The sequence below is a fragment of the Seriola lalandi genome, unplaced genomic scaffold, assembly GCF_002814215.2.
Source record: "Seriola lalandi dorsalis isolate HSWRI2012SDOR001 ecotype SW California unplaced genomic scaffold, Sedor1 jcf7180002054832, whole genome shotgun sequence".
Taxonomy (NCBI): Eukaryota; Metazoa; Chordata; class Actinopteri; order Carangiformes; family Carangidae; genus Seriola; species Seriola lalandi.
In genome coordinates this window covers 1,631,939-1,653,100 of record NW_019525385.1, presented here as the reverse complement: position 1 = coordinate 1,653,100, position 21,162 = coordinate 1,631,939, and the positions used below count along the sequence as shown (strand labels likewise).

Sequence of the window (21,162 nt, the reverse complement as noted above, 5' to 3'; positions counted from 1 at the left end):
GGGGGGGGGGGGGGGGGGGCGCACTGAAGTCCTCACTTAAGGAAATAATAGAGGAAATCCTAAAGACTAACAGAGGATTAATAAAACAATCAATTCACCTGAAGGGACTGTAGAGACAAGCTAGACAAACAGCCAGGACACAGATGCCTCAAAAACATTGTTGTGTGACAAGACTGTAATCTAACGTTTTTTACAAATGAATGTTTTATGAAGGTTGTCGATCATTTCAGTTTGTTAGCTCTTTGCTAATGTTTGTTTTCATTGATTTGTTCTGTAGGAGGGGACTTTTCTGGAAACCCTTACTCTCATCCACAATACACCACTTACAATGAAGCATGGCGGTTCAGCAATCCAGCATTACTAAGTAAGTGCCTTTGTCTTATATAATAAGAATATTAATGAACTTTGATCTTACATGAATTAAAGTCATATTCAAAAATCTCCTTGTATTCTCTGTCCTCGGGGCTTTTAAACACATGTCTTACATGAAGTTTGACCTCATGGTTTCCAACGGCTCGTTCTTCTGTTAACTTTCAGGTTCCCCTTATTATTATAGTGCCGCATCCCGTGGCTCCGCACCTCCCACTGCTGCCACTGCCTACGACCGCCACTAGTTACCATGGAGACCAGCTCAAACTGCAGGGCCAGGGCTTCGGCCTCCATATTGTCCCGGTCTGAGAAACACTGAGGTCAAAGGGAAGCGAGGTGGAATCCTAAAGGAAATCCCCCCCCCCCTGTGATGTTTTGTGATGTGGAGGAAGGATCAGCAAAAGGTTGACGCCGGTGCATCTAGCCCAGCTTCAGCGTCAACACACTTTGGGCCAAAAAAGTGGCCCACGGGCGTTCAGAACTCACCCATCATGCCCTCACTCTCTCACAGGCCTGAACATTTCCAGAATGACTTTAAGAGATTATATAAATATATATATTATAAAATATAAATTGAAGAAAAACAGTGTGAAGAATACCATGTGAAAAAAAAGTTGTGGGTTTTTATTTTTGTTTCTTTGTTGCTCTTGTTGTTGTTGTTATTTTATTCATGGATCCTCACATTCCTTTACGTCAAGAACTGCAGTATTTTTCTGCTGTAAAGAGAGAAGTCCAGGGGAGATGACAATGGTCCCATAGCTTGATGATGCAGCGACTTGAACCAGTGTTGTGGGGGCCCCTCTGACACTTAATAAGATCCCGGCCCCACACTGTAGGGCGGGCTTTACTCTGGTGCTTTGACTACATCTTCTGCTCCCATTTTTCCACCTACGTTATCAGATAAACACAGCATGTCCTACAACGTTTACTCACCCTGTATGGACCAATGGCAACATCACGCTCCCTGTGGCAAACAATCAGATGTAAAAAATGTAAATCATTTTTCAAAGTATTACAAATACGGTGACCATGAGCCCAAAATGGTCTTGCCAGAATTTTGAATACTTTAAATTATTTTTTTCTGTCACTATTTTTTAATGTAAAAAAAAAAAAATGGCATCAAAGATTTTTCAGAATAGTTGTCACATTTCCCTCATTTTCCAGTCATGTCCATGTCCATGCATGACCGTCCTTTGCTCTTTTTTTGCACTATAACCTCAGCTTATTTGATTTATTTGGTACATTCACATAAAATTAAGTTTAATTAGCCTACCAAGGTAAGCATAAGTTTCAATTATTTATGTTTTAGGTGTAAGAACACAAAGCAGACAGACAGACAGACAGACAGACAGACAGACAGACAGACAGACATGTTTTACAGAGTAAAAGCGATGCTTTCACATTTCTGAAGACATTGTAAGCTATAGCTCTTTGGCTACATGAACAAATCCTTTCAATTCTCCTGGGTTATACTTCATTCAGCTACTTAGTCATACCACTAGATGCCTACACAGTTTAGAAAGCTGTACGCAGTTGAGCGAACCGACTGTAAATTAGCTTCAACAATTGCCTTACAAACCTGTTTTTTCAACTTAAATTCATGCCTGTTCAATGAAATTAATTGCCTTTACAAACACACGTTCACCACCCTCCTTGAGTTACGTTCAACTTTCCATAGGGACTGAAAGGAAATACTGATTCAGTTTGCGTTTTTGGAAAAATATTTTGTGAATGTACTTTTAACTACATTTGCCAAAGACTTAGTTTGATATTTAATATTTTATTTACAGTATATGTATGCATAAGTAAAGCAGTATTATCTTTTAAAATGCGTAGTCAACACTGAACATGTATGTCGTGACTTCTCAACAGGCGAACATCATGATGCATATATGACTGTAATGAAAAAGGTGAAATTCAGTGACTCAATATTCAGACAGTTTGCAACAGTTGCTGCTTTGTAGAATGATTTGTGAATAATGTGAAGACAATTCTTCTCTGTAAATAATATCACACACACCATTGCAGTATCATACTAATGTACTGGCTCCCTTTGTAGATATACAGACTGAAAAAAAAAAACATGCATTACATTTGTGTCTTAATGTAATGTTGTGCTCTGAGGAAATGCACAACTACTATATAACCTGTGGCTGCGTCAGTAGCAGGTTTCAGATGCTAACATCACATAGGCTGTCTTTGTCATTTTATTTTATTTTCATGATATTGTCATGATGATGTTTTATGTCACTATGCAATGAGTTAAATGGCTTTCTGTATCATCTTTTGTTGTTGGGCTCCGAACAAGTAAAACCCAGTGAAAAACAGCATAAAAGTTAAGACGTTCAAAAGACCTTCAGTGTGAAATGGTTTCTCTCTAGTTTCACTTTTGTTCCACAAATTCCCTTGAATCAAGACGTGATCAAACTGAAGTCCTTGGCAACAATCAAAGATATCGTCCTGTTTGCTGTGAGTAGATGTTGTGATCATTATGTTAGTCCAAATTACAGTCATCTGTGCCTCCATGTATAGAAACACATCCACGCTTATTCCCAGTCACCCATCTCTCCTCCCACTCTACTCCCTTTCTCACTCCTCACAAGCTCTCAACCCTGCTACCAATACAACTCTTTAGCGTAAGGCATCCAAGATGAAGTTTACTTTAATTCTACACAAGCAAATACGTCATCTTGTACCAGGGTTCACTGTCGTTGCTGAGGGCACCAGATAACAGAGAAACAGACTGCGGTCCTGCTCTTCAGGAGAACCTCTCTCCTCTACAGGTTGCACATGGGATTTTGCCTATTTCTGTCTACACGTAGCCGGACATATCTGAAGATGAAACGCTGCCACAGAGTGCAAGCCACATCGTTCGGGCGAAGACATTGCTTTAGGAAGCGGAGCACCTCTGAGGGAATGGGTCCTCTGTTGTTGTAAAGATGATACAGGAGATGTGTCATGGACATAAAAAGGATTTCTGATGAAAATCTATACGGAAAGCCTTGTGGCCTCAATCATTGTTCTGTTTCAGTTCTGTTCCAATTCTTTTTTGTGCACATGAGAAATAAATTCTTTTATATGTCAGTCGTTGACTCGGCGTCCCCCTCATTATTAACCCCATAAGAAAATGATTCAGAGTTCAAGGTTTCCGGGGAGCGCTGCTGCTGCTGGTGTATTGACGTTTGGTTTTATGAACACTCAGGACCACAGGAGGCATTCATATGGATTACAGCTCTCAAATATGAAATACACAATAGCTGCACAACGTATTGTATGTGTGGATGTCTGCAGAAATAATATACATAATGATTCCTGTTAAAAGTAGCGAAAGTGCACAATAAAAAGAACAACTGCAGTATGTTAATGCGTGCGCGTGTGTGTGTGTGTGCAGGAGAGAGAGAGAGAGAGACAGAGAGAGAAAAAAGAGAAGGGAGAAAGAAGAGGGTGAAACAAATAAGAAGGACAGTCGGGAAGGCAGGAGAGCATTGCCCCAGCTTCTGACTCCAGTATATTTAATGATGCATCAGTTTCATCCTGCTATACCACACTGCTGCTGCCTCGCTTCCTCTCTGCACTCTCTACTCTGAAACCCATCCAGTTGTAATTCAATTTCTCTGCTTCCTCTGCCTATTGTTTATTTCATGGATCCCCTGTGAAGCATCAAAAGCTGCTGTTTCTGTCAGCCCCTAACTGTCCTATGTGTTTGTCATTCAGGCCTTGTTAAAAGATAAAAAAAAACACACACACACACACATATACACACTAACACTCCCTCTTCTCCCAGCTGAGAATTCCCAGTGGTAAAATTATTCCATTTAGATGGGAACTTTTTTGTCACTACCCTGTCTAAATTGGCATATCTGGCTCTCTCGTAGAAACCAATAAACTGTGAACCCGGATGCATCTGTCAGTCAAGCTCATCTTTACTTTAGCGGGCCAGATGACAACAACAGGAGAGGAGACACACACACATACACATACACACACACACACCAGCAGAACGGGGCGCACTGATTGGCTCTCATCAGTTAGGCATTACGAAAAGCACCTGTCATCCTCGGGGCTTCTCAAACCCCGCACGGAGAGGCCCTGCCACGGGGGCCAATGGGCCTCGTGCGAGATGTACTCAAACACTTCACCCTCATTGTCAACTTGGCGTGGTGATGCCCTACAGCTAGGCCTCTTTGGCATGATTCATGTCTGTCACTGGTAATATATACAGCGAAGTAAGCCCATTTTAAAGAGCTGCTAGCTGGACACAGTCTGACGCAATTCTTTGCAAATTGAAAGTTTTATTCAGACTTAAACATGTTGCTTTAATTATTTATATTTCTTTATTTCACTTTTTGAGAACCCTGACTGCTTAAGCTTTAAGATTGATGGTTGACAGCAACAACATATTTCCTTACCTTAATACCAGGACTAGTAGTATATTTCCTTTTTATGCTACTTCATACTTCAACTCCACAAAATTTCCCTATTACCGTTACTCCACTATATTTATCTGACAGCTGTAGTTACTTGTTACTTTACAGATTGATTCCATTAAAAAAAAAACTTTTGACGAGCTTAAAAAATACAACACTCAGACAGTTCTGTTGAAAAAACTGTTCAAGGCCCAAAGGCGTCAAATTCTCCACATTTATTTCACAAAAAACAAAGATTGTAGAGAGAGAATGGATTCAAATTTGTGAAGCAGAACTTTGTTTTCTCTTCTTTCCCAGCTTTTCTTCCAGATTTCTCTTGCGACCCTTTAGACACTGGACTTTACAACCAAGCTGTAAACTGCACCTGGACCAGCTACAACAGTAACATGCCATTTGAATAGATGCGTTAATATTAACAATCTAATCATTTCATATTTTATTTTATATTATTATATTTTTAAATATGTAAAAGTTACATTTGATACTTTATTAACTTTTTGCTGATAATATTTAATACTTTTAGAATACAGAACTTGTAATGGTGTATTTTTACATTGTTGAATTGGTACTTTTACTTAACTAAGGTTATAGGTCCTTCTTCACCAATGGTCAACAGAGTTTTTCCTTTGAACAGAATAAACACCGACATGCTACACCTATAGGATTCAATATATAATCATTATCCTTTGTGTAAACATCTATGATCCAAGACTTGACAAATCTCGAGGTGCCACACGAGCACGGTATTGTTGGGAGACGAGGACTGGTGGTGGTCTAGCAGTGACATCCTGTCATCTGCCTGCATGGGAGCCTGTCATCAGCCTCATCATGTGGCTGTCATAGTTGATGCTGGCGAGGGGAGAGGCCAACCCTTCTGTGTCAATCAACGAGCCCTCATTAGAAGCGGCTTTAATTAGTGGCTGCACGGGTGCAGTATTGTTCACAACGCCGCCTTAGTTAACTCCGTTAATCCCAAATGGATTTGGGTTGGGAAGAGGCTGCAGCACAGTGGTCCAGTGGCATAATGTGAAGCGACTTTATGTGTTGCTTCGTTGAAAAGAGTTATTTCTTATGTGGCTTATACCTTGAAAGTAAATATGGTTGACTTAAATAGATGTAAAAGTGTCCCTGAAGAAGCAGCCACGGATGAAAGGTTTAGGAAATTAAAATAAAGGTTTGCGAAAATGTCCTTGTGAAAATAAATCATCATCTCATCCTAAGATTATTTCAGTGTGGAAGGGGAGTCAGAGAGTTCAAGCCCAGTCTCAGATGAGCCCAGATGATCCTGATCCTGACAGAACGATGATTATGAGGTTATTTTCACTGTCGGCGGGTGAGACCATCCAGGCGACAAGAACATGACTTTGTGATGTTTGTAATGAGTGAGCATTGATTGACTCAACACAGCCTAAAGAGGTTTCCTCCATGTTCATGCTCAAAGGATGCTCGGGCTCTGTGCGCATCCTGTACTGTAGCATAGTTCGCAATTAGAATAATGAGCAGTCGGAGAGCTGTCTGGAGAAATGCAATTGCTGCGTTTCTCAACCCAGGCCTCATCTGCCAACTATATGCTATTATACCATTCCCATCCCTGTTAGATCAGTCACTAGTGCAGAGCAATTTCCCTTCAGGAGCTAAATTACCGTTTTGAATGGCCATTGTGCGACACATTGTGTAATTAAGCACTAAATATGCCTCGCTACCTGATTATGTCACTCTCCAAAAGAGCTGAGGAGCTGTGGGGCGAGGAATGATGTTCCTGTGTCTGTGTGGACACATCAAGTGGTGGGGAGGGGATTCAGTGTTGGGGAGGAAGTGTGTAGGGGCATAACAAAAGGCCAAAGTGGGTAAAATGGGGTAGCACTGACCTGTGTGCCCCCTTCAAGCTGAGAGAAGGTCTTCAGCCTGACAGAAGCCCAGCCTGAGGGGAGGGGTGGGGTGGGCTGGGGTGGGGGGGTTGGTTTGTTTGAGTCCCAACTGTTTTGGTAAAACAGTTCAAACAAGAGCATCCAGCCCTATGCAGCTCCAGTAGGAACATAAGAAGAAGAAGAGATGAGGCAAAACGGGGAGAAAGAAAAGTGGGAGGCCACAATCACCAACCCCCACCACCTCTGACTGGCTTCCCAAACCGCTTCAGCCCCCCAACACACACACACACACACACACACACACACACACACACACACACACACACACACACACACACACACACACACTCCCCGATGCCTCCACCTCCTCCCCTACCCAACACCCAGTCACTGTCAGGCCAAACACATGATGAATTGCCCTGTCAACAGAATTCATTCAGGGACCAATTAATTCAGCAGAAATGAACTAGAGCCATCAGTCGCTGAAAAACTCAGTGCAAAGAGAGCAAAGTAGCCCCACTTCAGAAAACGAGGAAGCGAGGGAGGGAACAAGGGAGAGAGGGGTGAGAGTGTAGTGGAGACGAGAGGGCAAGCAAAAGAGAGAGGGAGAAAGAAAGGAAGAGGGAGAGCGAGCGTGGTGGAAGTTAGTCTGACAGAAATTGGTCATTTAATGCTTTAGCGCACTGGAGACAGCCCCTGTCATAGACGAAGGCATGGCAGGGGCTCCCCTGGTATTTTATTTATTAATTATCCTATGCAGCGAGGGGCCTTTAACTGTCTCAGTCCAGCCCCGTCAGCCCGACTCCCTGTCATTTTCTCTCCACAAACAGATCCTTTAACACCGTGCTCCAGGTTAATGGAGACAAAGCCAATATCCAACCAACCTTGCCTTCTCCCCCAAATACAGTATTCATCTGTACCTTATCCAGGTAATTATGTCTCCGACGATCTCCTGAATATGTCGTTGGGATGCTAATAAACCACTTTAGAGCTGGCGTGCAGAACATGTCTGACCTTTTCAACTCACTGCTTCATGGTGGCTACGCCTCCCAAGGAGGGCAGCAATTATTTACACCTTATTGGGAACTGCATGTCATTGGGAATAAACACCGTCCCAAATAATTTAATGATGGCTGCATTCATTATTCAGGAAATAACGCAGGACAAACTCATGCTTAGTTCCTCATAATTGACTGATATGTAACACAATTCACTGTGAAATCTTTGTTGATAAAAGAAATGCTTTGCCTGCACCTGCCTTCCTACCTGTCATATATTTTTCACCTCAAATGCTCCGTCTCCGTTTCCTCAACGGTGTTGACGAAATTCGACAGAACTGTGCTTGCCAGGAGCTGTTTTGTTGGTAGTGACAAATTAGCACTGTGAAGGGCGATATCAACACCAGCTAATTAAGGTGTCGTCTGATTTTGGGCTCCAGATCAAGAATCTGCTGATTCATCCCACGGGTGATTATGATGTCCATATGGTCAATGTACAGCGAGCTATGCTGGGAAACACTATCGGCCCCGCTGCAGCACCGGCTTTGCCAAAAGTTTGATCTTGTCTTTTGTGGCGGTGTTGGGTGGTGTTCATCTAGGCTCTGAATTATTAACAGCATCTTTTCTTTAAGCCTGGGATCCTCTAGTGGAAAACACGGGATGAGGGGCAGCTGGGAGGCTGACTGTGACTGGCTACCACTCTCCTCTGACATCAGGAAGTGAAATTCAACGCTGTTTCCACTGTCGTTCATTGATGGGCTTGTGTACCTTGGATGCCCCCTTCTTAGTGTCACTCTGTTTTAAGGAATTATCACACCTCATGCAACATTAGGTGATTTCAGGATGGGTGTTTTGTGGTTTCGGTGTCAGATATTGGAGTGTATTTACATCTTGACAATTAATCTACAAATATTCCTTACTATTAACTTACATTTCTTGTGGCCAAATGATGAGTAATTACTCCGGGGACTAATAATCTCTCTCTCTTTCTCAGTCCTCTCCATTCAGTCTTTTACTGTAGTGCTAAGCACAGTGAAATTGCACCTAATAGACAACAGTGGCATACAAGCCAAGTGAACCTGACAAATGGAACAGAAAAGCTAACAGAGAAGAAAGAGGTGCTTAGACCAACTGTCACAGGTAAAGTGCTTTCCTGATTTCTGTTTACTCACCATGCTTGAAACTTGACTTGTTTTCCTGCGGCTTGCTGAAGAGGTTCTGTCTGTGAGTCAGCTGGTTGTCAGCGTGTCTCACAAGCAAAAACACTCATTTAGCGTCAGATTTGGAGGCTGGAAATAGTTACAGTGCAGGTTTTGAGAGTTTAATGGTCAACTAGAGGAAGCAATTTTTTTCCTTTTTCACAAGTTTGATTTAACTGAAAATGCCATCATGTTTTGTATATAAGGACTTCTCAATTCAAGCAGAGGACAGCTTATTAACAGCTCTAACACAACCTCCTCTGCTTCTCAACAAACTCATAACCCAGACTACTGCTGTGCACAACATGGAAAGGCTCTTATATTCAAAGAGTAGAAGGATAGGAGTGAAACCTACAGAAAAGAAACTGCATATGAACAGAGAGGAGATGTGCTGTAGAATATAATTAATTAAATGAGACTAATTAGGAACATGAGAGCAGGTGCCAGGCTATGAGCTGACAGGGAAGACAGCGAGACAACATGCCAGCACAAAAAAAGAAAAGCACAGTCACACACACACACACACACACACATATGCAAGTGCACAAGCAAACACATACACACACACACACACACCTACGCACACATATGCACACAAACACACAGCTGCGGTTATGAGGGTGTATCGTGACAGGCATGGGGACAAAACAACTTTCTGCGTTTTGTCATGTGAAACCCCGCAGGAATACTCATGACAGGAAGCAGAGACCCAGGCACCATGGGGGTCTCTTGCCTTTGTCTCACACACATTCTCTTTATTATTTTGTTCTGCAATGGTGGAAGGAAGTTTGCACAAGCCAAAGATTTTTCTCCCCTAATTATTTCAGCACTTGCTCAAGACTGCAAGCTGTGTAAATTCACAGACTCCTTTTTCCTCATCTCAGACCCCTTAAAATGCTCTTCATCCTAGAGCTGCTTCAGCAAGGTACATTTAAAAAGATGCACACAAGTGCACAAAAGAACACACTGATTAATTTCCTATAGAAAAAAAACATTACATTTTGTGTACATTACAAAGTATATACATATATACACCAAGTCATATAAGGTGTCCATAACTGAGAACAACTGCAGTGAATAGAACCATATATCATAGAGAAATTAACTCTTAATTAAACATAAAGAACTTGTAGTCGTTATATTTATCACAAAATTGACCATTGACATTAGAGCGCAGCAGCAATAATGTCTTTGTTTTCAATCCTAACCTTAGCCCTTGCTCAGAAAACTAGACTGATGCAGCAGTAATGTCATTATTTGACAAAAACAGAACTTTGTGTCATTAGTTTGGAAATACAACAACCTGTGTTTTATTGGTGAGAATGTGTAAGTGCTGAAATGATTAGTTGTTTGATATGAATGAAAATAATCAGCAACTATCTTCGTAATAGAAAATGTATTTAAGTAATTTTTCAAGCAAGAATGCCAAATAAATAAATAATTAAATTGAATCTTTCTGGGTTTTGAGCTGCCAGACTGAAGAAGCTACAAGATGACAGCTTGGACTTTGCAATTTTTTGACATTTCATAAAGTAAACGATTAATTGGTTACTTGCAAAAATAAACGGCATATTAGTTGATAAAGAAAGTAATCTTTCATTGCGGCCCTAAAATGAAGTACAACACATTAAATTTAAGTTAGTGCTGGTTTAGCTTACACAGGACGATCTAGCATTTAGCACCGTCCGTTTTCTTTACCACTGGGTTCTTTCAGAGAGAAATAGAAATCAACCATCACCATGCAGAGATGAAAAGAGCTTGTACTTGCCAACACTGCCTGGCCTTCACAATTAGGTTTAGCTCTTCTTTGAACTTCTTTGTCCCGGCCACCAAGAAACTCAGCGTGCTGCTTGTAATGCCTGCAGAGACACAGTTTTATTTTCAGGTTTACAATGTTTGAGCTTCTACACAAGAGACAGTGAAATCATTTGATTTCTTAAACATTTACACAGGTGCAGGTTAGAAACATGTGCATGTGATGACAGTAATGAAGCTCTTTGAGACCGATCTGGATGTGGAAGTGTCGATGTGATGGATGGAAAGACTTCCAACTGGAAATGGTTTCTGAAGCTCAGCGAAAAGACAGTTCTCCTCCTCCTTTTCATCTTAGAGTTAATAATAGCGCAAAAGTTGTTTTAGCTCGAGGGGGACAAAGTGGGGGAAATCATTTTGACAAGAAGAACTTGATAAAACGTCAGCCTTTTTTTTCTACCGTCAATCACAGCCAAACACCAAGCATCTATACCTAACTTTCTTCCAAGAAAACAGACAACACAACAGCATTTAGAGGGTTACGAGGTCCTGCAGCCAAGACTCTGCGAAGCGGACAGCTCAATATCTAGCCTTAGTGTGGCTTGTCAATGCAACACCAAACTCAAGACAGAGAGAGATGGGGGGGGGGCTTTTTTAATTATCTGTGGTTGGGTCGGACTGTGCATCATCATTAGAGAGACTAAATAGCAGTGGTCACTGACTCAGGTAGTGGTAAACGGCACAATTAACAAGCTGAGGAGGGAGAACTGTATTCAATTTGAAAGCCTTCTCTCCTAATCCATCTCCAGTGATCAGCAGTGCTGCTGAGCTACGCCCTTTTACATTCAATTACATTAATCAGGTTATTACCCAGCAAAAAGTCAACATTTTAATCAAGAACTGGCAAAGTAGGGCTGGACATTATACCTAGACAGGGCTAAGTGACAGTCAGACAAGGGGAGTGATGATATTCTACTGAAGGTAATCTCATGGAAAATGGCACAGCATGGAAAGGTGGGTGCATGTATTTTGTAATTGATCTGATTTTAAAATGCCCCGTTTTTGTCAGCATTCACCAGAATGTATCTGTCATCATGTCTGCATTCGTCTGAACTCATCCCATCTTTTAGTGGGAACTTCATGAATGTGTACAGCACATGTCAAGAATCCAGACACTTTTTTTTTCTTTTTTTTTACGCCTCTAGGCTGCAAATCCTCTTGGATATAATCCTTGCAGGAGTGTTGTTAGCACAGCAGGTGTGTAAGAAATGTAAAAACACAGCTGCAGGGTTCACATCCCAATAACTATCCTGATAGTTTCAAAATCCTTTGACACGCTCTTTATGGAAACTCTGGAAATACATTCTCTAACACAAGCTATTATTCATGTATGGATGGAAACAACTTGTTTAAATGTATGTAGAGCTATCCGCTGTGGTCAGGTGGGGGATTATTTCATTCACAGCAGAAAAAAAAGCCAATTTATATGAATATGTGCTTACTTCACAACCAGTTCAAGTTGACTTTGCTGACTGATTGCTGACTGCACACACAAAGTGAATCTAATTTAGTAGAACCTCTGGCTAAGCAATAGTTTCTCACCCATTTTCTCCAACTAACAGGGAAGAAATCAATTCTCGGGCATCTATGACATTCAGGAGATGCTTGTCTTGTTTTTATTCTTTATTTTATTTTTTTCTTATTTCCACACATTCTTTTTGCATTTTGGCTCGTTAGGAGTTCTGTGATGGCTGACCCGAGGACTGGGTTCTGATTAATGGAGGGAAATTCGTGTTGTCCAGCCCATAATGAGAGAAGACAGAGGTGAGAACAGCTCAATAGGAGAGATAACCACTCTTTGATCCAAACGGTCATGCAGAACCTATACTCGCTGCATCGTCAGAAAGTGGACTGCCGAGCTCCTCGCTTTTAAATCTCTCCTCCAAAACTTTGAGAGGGAAGAATACGCTTTGTGAAAGATACGCTGTTTTTACCAATTATAATATAAAAGTAAAACAATTTTACTCGAAGTTTGTCTTTTGATAATAACATAGTTTGCAAATGATAGCAAACTGTCTGCCCTTTGAGCGAATTGTTTCCAGATCACAGCCTGCAGACTATTGCAATATAATGATTGACTTCTTACACTCAGTTACACAAAAGCAGTGGCCCAGCGATACGGCATCTTCGCACATTTTCAAAATATTAAACTGTCTAAGTGCCATTTCTGAATGCCCACTAACAAGACCCATCTCAACTTAAGATGTCTTGTTAAATTGAGACCTTGTTCCCCAGTGGACTTAAATGTAAAACATATCTCTACCCTTGACAAGCAATGTTAATCCATTTAGTGTAACGAACTAACATGTCCCTAATTAAAATATGCCTTTTAATGATACATACTGACATCCTGGAAAACACTGTCACGCTTCCCTCCTTTAATACAGGAATATGCTAATTGCTTCAGTAACACTGGTGTTCAAATCCCAAGGCTACGTCCACATCCTGAGGGAGTTAGTGTGTTGGGGCTTTGAAACCTCTGTTTAAAAAAAAAAAAAAAAAAGAAAGAAAGAAAGAAAGGAGCCTTGAGGATTTGAGCAGTTTCTTGAGGATTGTTCTGACCAGCAGAAAATGTTCAAGAGCTTCGGGGACTGACACTGTTGATTTTTTATTCATTTACAGACGTTCAATTTACCATTCAGGAACCTCCCGGCTTCACGCCACACTCCTTCAGTCCACCACCTCACCTATTGGTGCTGGAGGGCAGATAGAGAGCATCAAGCTTCCTCCCCATCCTCATGGCAGCTCATTTAAAACAAATCAGCCTGATTGCTGAGTTGCTGCGCACACAAGGCCCAGGTGATGGAGCAATTAAAGCCCTCTAATTCTCCAGTTCGGAAAGAGCCAGTAGGTAATTAACTATATATAATGAAATCCTTTTGTTACCTCTTGGTTTTCTCAACATTTAATTTTTGTTTCCTGATGTGTGAGGCTGTTCGTTTGATGGGCAGTAAGGGACAGGTTCGTGTGGGTGGGGTCTGCAGCCCTCTGTGGCAGGAACCCTGGATGAGAGCAGGGCTTTAGTTAATAGGCTCTCTCTGGACAGATGAGGTCCATTAGGAGGTTAATTTAAAAATGAATAGAGGACGTAGAGAGAGGAAAAAAAGATGGCGACAGAGCACAGACCACACAGTTCATGGAAGCCGCAATATATAGCACCAAATATTTATTTTTCTGTGAAGCAATGCTGTTAATTAAGCATGTGATAATTAAATAGCCCCAGATCCAAAACATCCATTTAAGCAGACTCCCACAAAATGACCAAATGAAAACAAGGAAGCCTGCTCCAGACCAAGCACAACTGAACCCTATCACTTCCCATCCATGAGGCCATTTCTTAAACATTGAGGCATTGTTCAGATGCATGGACTGCAGCCCCTGCCTCCCAATTTCCATTTCTTTCCCCCCTGCAGAAAGGCTGAATCTGATCCGGACCCATTGGTGTGTGGATAATGAAGGGGTTACCAGGAGCTGGGAGAGGCCCAGTAATTCCCCGCACCAGGGGACTGGGTTTTTGGGTGGGGTTTGGATGAGTACCCCTGCTCCGTGATGCATGCACTCATGTGAGCTTGTGACAGCCTTTACCCAAATCCAAGGCCAGACATAGGCGCTGCATGTATTATATAGAGATACAGTACAGAACCCGGCTTCAAACATTTTATTACTGTAGAAATGCCATTTTCCATACAAATGGAGCTCATGCTGTATACATTAGTATTTGTATTACTTTGATCTTCTGTATATATTATACAGGATTGTACCAGAAAATCATCGCATGCATTATAGTTACAGTGCAGTGTTTAGCAGCACGTTTCGCAGGATGACTCAAACAACTGATAAAAACATAAACATGAGATTCAAACTAAAGACTCCTTTATAAGTCATGCTGAGTTCATCATCCTCTTTCCTCAGTAGATGTGGGAGTAACCCATCTCAACCTAAGGTCACAGAAATTAGCATATCATCTGGCAAAATGGTTAGCCAATGTGTGGGCGTCTCCCTGAGGGGGGTCACCTTAAACATCAGTATTAAGGCATCAAGAGACCTCCACATGCTCCAGGGTTAAGTATCTCCACTTCATTATGGTAAAGATGTGAACAACTACCCAACCTACCAACGCTGTCAATAAATGAGTGCTGGCCATATCCAGCCTGACTCACCCTCTCTCAGGACCCGGCATGAGCCTCCATCCATCATCTGAATACTCCAGGCCCAAATCATTGCCGATCATTATAGTAACAGAGAGAGTCCTGATGATTGGCCGTGATTGTTAGATTACAGGGATCTGAGGGGTGATCCATCACACTGGGTGGCATGCTTACACCTCTGTGTGATGGGGTTCACCTCAGGGGTCAGGGCCAGGTCAGCCAGAAGAGAGTCCCTCCACAGAGAATACCTCCAACATTCCCAGTTACCCACCAAAGGCTCCCAAAGTGCAAGGTAAGTAAAATCATTTGTGCTTCCCCTTTGATTTGTCTTCCTGCCATAGCAATCAGCAACAATATATCGATTTTTCAATAAAGTTCGAATATCAATAAACGCAGCGAATCCTGAGACAAACTGAATCCTTTACTATCAGTTGTGCATCAGAAGTATGCTCTCTGCTTCACAGCGCAAGATGAGCCACTGACCCCATCCGACTTGTTTCTCAGAACTGGTGCAACACAACACAGTAACCTGAGGCTATGTGTTGTCATCCAAATGAGATAAGTTTATTTTCCCTAGACCAGCATTTGTTTCATCAGCCTGTAGGGTCGCAGACCACACTAGGAAGCAGTGGGGAGTCCTTCTCAGCACCTGCAGCTCTATAGCGAGGTGGCCCGCTAGCGAGGAAAGGCTTTGGCCGCTGCCCAAATATCTGCCTGCACCTTCTGTGCAAAACGCACCAGCCTTAGGAAACCAGGAGGCAGCAATATTGTGGAACAAATGTCCTCTAATTTCAGCCTGCTGGTCTGGGTGGGGCCTCCTCGTTGTCCCAATCAAAGATCCACCAGCTCTACCTGCATGGGACCTTTTATAGGGACCAATCGTGATGAAGAGCTAATGATCTGTAGGCACTGAATCACATTTATACTGGCAGACATGAACTGCAAAATTGTTGACTTAAACTCATAAAGCGTAGTGATGATATCACTGTGCCAAAGTATTTAACAGCAGTAATACACTTGTTAACATAATATTATAGGAGATCTTATGAGTTTAAATATAACTTTACAAATTATTTAAACGCAAAAATAAATTAGCAGGGTACTTACTTTTGAATTAGATTATGTAATCAGTCAAATTTGTATGTGTGACTTCATTCTTATCACTGACCGATAATAAAAGTTAACAAAAGTTATTAACTGTGAACCCAATGTACATTCTCACTGTGGTCAAGTGTATGAATACAGTGATTTATAAAACATATGGAGATGACGGTCACTGTTTCAAATATATTAAAAACAGATACAATTATATACACTCATTCACATTTCCCTATAGTTTACATTAAATATGTTCAGAAAATACATATGCAGCCTCCAGGCTGAAAAATAAAAACCAAACATTTCACACAGTGGGTTTTCATGTCTACATTCACCCTGACAGAAAGATGCATGCTGGGTAAGCAAGGCCACACACAGTGTCTACCGAACAGTGTTCTAGTGCGATCTCTTTATAAAGTTCTGGGTAATTTCTCATATATCATTAAAATGATAACAAACAACACATTATGCTGAGGCTACGACCACACTAATATGCTTTTTTATAACAGTGTTTTAAAACGATCTCCACTCAGACGAGCATTTTAGCTCCGTTTTAGCTCCAGAAACAACCTCCATCCATACAATCACACCTGAAAACGCATACATGACCATACACCTACACTAAGCAGGTGTGAGCCGGTGTAAACAGGAAGCAGACTGTCTACTCTGCAGTTGGATAGTAATGCCTGTATTCTGCTATCTATGTTGCTTCCACCACTGGTAGTCATGGGTATCTACGTCATTGCTTCCAAAAGTCTCTGTTTTTGGCCATCCACACTAGAGCGTAAACACCTGTGTTATCAACCTAAAACAGGGTCAGCAGTATTCCCAAAAGTCTGCATTTCAGCCACCCTGAAACTCGGGAGTAGTGTGGACGTCAGGTGTAAATGTAGCAGAAGTGATCCATTTTAAAACTACGAAGTAGTAGCGTTGATGTAGCCTGACTTAGCATTGGCAGCTGGTTTCATTTCCTCTCAGGCCGGTAAGTTCAGTGCAGACTGACATATGATCCAAAAATAGCAACAACTACCATCCCCTCTTTAAACAACTGGATACTAAGCTACCACTCGTCAGTATAATGGGAAATAGACCCTCACTGGTCTAGAGACCTACTTATTAGGCAGTTCAGCTACCTTCATTATTATGCTATCAGCACTAAGCTAAGTGGTTGATCAGAGGTTTTGTTGTAATTCCCTTATAATTATGAACTGTGAAATGGCTAATTTTGAATCACATAAAAAATATTCTTTAAAGAGAGAAATGTGTGATATTAAAATCACAACATAATTCAGCACCAAACTATCTGAGCTAAATCTGTCAATAAATACGTTAACAGTTTATTTAGAATATGGATGTTTTTAAGAAATAATAAATTCTGCCCATCACGCCCACTGAGGCTGAGTGGCCTTTTAGGCCTCTGGTCTTCATTAGTTTCTTACAGAAAGAAACAAACATATAGTCTTTTGTTACCATAAGATATTAATGAGCCCACTGTTGTACACATTTATTCTTAAATATTTGTTTGGAACCTCAGCTAATATAAGCCACTGTAAGACAAGCAAAATAATTTATGAGCAAGGTCTATGGAAAATTGCTTGTGGCAAACTAAGATGCTGGTGAGCCTGTGTTACAGGATTTTTTAATGATAAACATGTTAGAGTGGTTAACACTTTAGCTTAAGTCCAACTTACCATTTGTAGGGAGCATATAACCATTTCATAACTGGTTTATAAACATACTTGTAAGCAGACATGGGTCTTTAATAATGTATTTATTGACAACTATAACTCCTCCTGTGGACACACATAAGTGGAGGCTGCTGTATAAGCAGATAATGAAAGATAATGTAGTAATACACACTAGTAATTATATAAAATGTCTTTGCAGGAGAAGTTAATTGTTGACAAATGTATATTAACAAATCCTTAAAAATGTTGTCAGAGCTGCACACTACTTTGTTATAGTGCATTATAAACTGCATATTAAATGTTTATATGCTGCTTATAAATGTTACCTTCTCACATACTGACCAAAAACCTACCAACAGACTGTTGGTCTGTTGTTTCCATTTTGTAAGACATAGTCTCATCTCTCCTCTTTACTTTCTGTGTCATTTCATCATCTGCTGTGTGGTTTTTATTTCACTATCTTTTATACTTTAAATTACTGGAATAGACTTGACACAGATGAAGGCAAATAAAAATTATGCTGGCTTGGGAAATAAATGATCCTATAGTGTTCATACGTTTTCAAAACTTTAAATGTATTACTCAGAGAAGTTCCCGCATACAAAGCAAATTCCAGTCCATTCAGTCTGTGAACAAGACCTGTGTCTTTTGTAGCCTGGCACACAAGAAGTTGCCCTGTGGAGTGTGTTATTGGAAAATAATATTTGAAATTATTTTCCTGATCACTGGCTTATCTCTTGGAATTCTTCCACCTCCAGTGAAAAGTTCTGCAATTTGAGCAAAACAAACAGAAATGCACTCATCTACAGTTACCGAAATTTATTTTTACTGTTCCAAAAACTGACTTTCCATTTTTCATAATCAGTTCTGATAGATAACAATTAAACCTTAGAGCGCATGAAAAGGAGTTTCTACTTTCAGATTCAGTATTCATGTTGTTCAAAGTTTTTTTTTTTTTTTTTATGTCAGTTGCTTCAGAAGGAGAATATAAAGAGACGCAGAACACATGAACAGGGTCAAAGATCAATCACTATCAGCTGATATACAGTACATATATGTGTGTGTGTGTTTACTTCAAATGAGCAGTCGACTGGGGGTGGAGAGTGTATCTATGGCAACGGTCTGGTCCCCAGCTGTCACAGAGAAGAAGAAGATGGGTGCCATGAGCGAGGAGACCACTTAACCTCAGCTGCTCCTCAGCTTAGGGGAGTCAAGATGCTGCTGAAACCCGTACAGAACCTCACTTAATATGTAGACAATAAGCCCCCCTCACCAGACAAAAGATGACTTCAAACCAGCCTGTGGAAGAAGGAGGAAGAAAAAAAAAAAAAAAAAAAAAAAGCTTTGCAGAGGCTCCTCTTCATAGAAGTGGAGTTCAGTATCAAGAGCTCCAGTGCAGCAGATGGAATGTTTTAGGGGTACGAGAGGGGGGAAATTGGCAAAAGCTAATTAGATCTGGTTTAACTGGAGAATTGCTTTAATTGTTAACTGTTAACTTCTGATAGAGGGATGCCGTTTTGTAGCAGATTTTTAACTCTGTTGTAACCATCTGCTAGAGCTGCATCATACTACACAGAATGAATATAAAACAAACCGGTGGAAATGGAGCATTAGTATCTGTTATCTATTGAGGTTTTTTTTTTTTAAAAAGGAAACCAACTTAAATTCTCCCAGAAATTAAGTTTATTATTTGTAACAGAAATAATGTTTTGGGTGGTACATAATGGAGTGCGATTTCTCCCCCCCCCCCCCCCATTATAATGAGGAAATGTTTTCATGACATTCTTGTGGTAGCTACAAAACAGTAGCACTTCCTTCACTGGAAAAAGTTCACAAAATCCAGGCAACAACTATGTTTCCCTCAAAACACAAACATTAGTATGTAACCTGAATTTCTAGATTACAGGATTGACTTCAATTGTGTCTGTTCTGCATTCCACATTGTAAAATAAATATCACCAGCAAGCACACCAGTGGACTATGGATACTGAAAGTCATACAAATAGAAAAACATCACATAGGCTAATCTATAATGATACAAGTTTAGGGCTAGCTATAACAGAAAAAAGTTTATGTAATTTAATTCTTCTACCACTTTCTGTAGTTCAAAGAGGACTTGGTGAGTGTAATACCACAGAGTACAGACACTAAGACAGAGACATTTTATACATTCGGATGTACAACTAACAAATATTTTACTTATCAGATTAATCTGATAGTTATTTTCATGATTAGTCTTTAACATGTCAAGAAATAGAGAATCACAATTTCATAATAGCCATCCTAATGTCTCCAAATGACTCGTTTTGGACAGCCAACATTCTGAAGTCTGAAAACATTTCATTTACAGTGATAAAAATAAGAGTAAAAGCCGCAAACGCTCTCATTCTAGATGTAGGTACCAGACTGTTTGGCATATTTGCTCAAAATACAATTTAGTAGACTAACAAAATAGCTGCCGATTACTTTTCTCTCTCGATTATTAGATGAATCGACTAATCGTTTCAGCTCTGTTATAATCAGTTCTTCCCTGTATTTATATTTGTTTGTTCCAGGGACACAGTCAGAAATGTGAAAACATTCATTTCCAGCCCCAGTTTGAGTTGATTCTTGAATTCAAATTAGTTCTGAACCTTCTAATATATAAAGAAAACACCAATCATGGCATGAAACTGGAAACACCGTTGTATTTAGAGCTTTGGACCAATATTGTCCCACTAGTAACAGAAAAAGAAAAAAAAAAAAAATCTCCCGTTATCACACCTGCTGTTCAAAAAGTGAATAATTTCGGGTTCATCAGCTGACAAGGTTGGACTGACTGACTTGAGGTTGGGAGTGTGGGTGATGTACGGAAGGAGGGAGGGGTGGGGTCTGACAGGGTGTCGTCGTGGCTGTGACACGTATTGCCGGTGACAGAGGTTAGAGGGTCAGACAGGAAGGTCTGTTGTTATGAAGGGGAAGCGGTCTGCATTGTTCAGTCCTCGCTCCCTCCCTGACCGTGCAGCGATGGCCTAATCAGCCTTTGTCGCTACTGCTCGACATAGACAGTGCACGCTCATTCTATGTTTTCTCCTTTATATACTATTGTCTCTTTGTCAGTTCCTGTCTGCCATCAGAGACTCTTGTCTTACTCTCCCCCATCCTTCTCCTGCAAGCAATCTCTGTCTCTCCTTTTTACATTTTTTCCCTCTCTCCACATCTTTCTAAGTCTATTCCTCTGGCCTAGGCATCACTCCCTGGCTTTCTGTATGTGCATGCATTTGTGTGTGTGAGTGTGTGTGCGCGCACACACACACACACACACACACACGTCTGCCTCAGGCCATCCCATGGGAGGCTTCACAGGCTTTAGAGGCCAAATGAGGTGTAAGTCTATTAAAAAAAAAAAAGGCAGAGCCAATGTGCAAGGTTCTCAGCATGGCATGTCATTCAGGTGCAGTTAATTTCCACTTGATCAACAGTAGATGTGAGCACAGCGAGACTGGCAGGTCAGCATCAACACATTTACCATCATCTTTAGCAGCCTCAAGTGAACCTTCAGGACATTTTTATGCT

General features: G+C 40.9%; 1 protein-coding gene across 3 annotated transcripts in view; it reads left to right on the top strand.

The window, feature by feature from the left end:
• The window catches only part of pax2a (paired box 2a), a 30,383-nt gene extending 26,930 nt beyond the window's left edge, over positions 1–3,453 (top strand). For 2 of the 3 annotated variants that reach the window (XM_087179388.1, XM_023426578.2), the window contains 2 exons: positions 278–364; positions 538–3,453. In XM_087179388.1, coding sequence (XP_087035514.1) covers positions 278–364; positions 538–614 — 164 coding nt within the window. In that variant the 3' untranslated portion in view covers positions 615–3,453. The remainder of the gene's footprint in view (positions 1–277; positions 365–537) is intronic. The other variant, XM_087179389.1, reaches the window with a different exon arrangement.
• Positions 3,454–21,162: the final 17,709 nt, after the last annotated feature.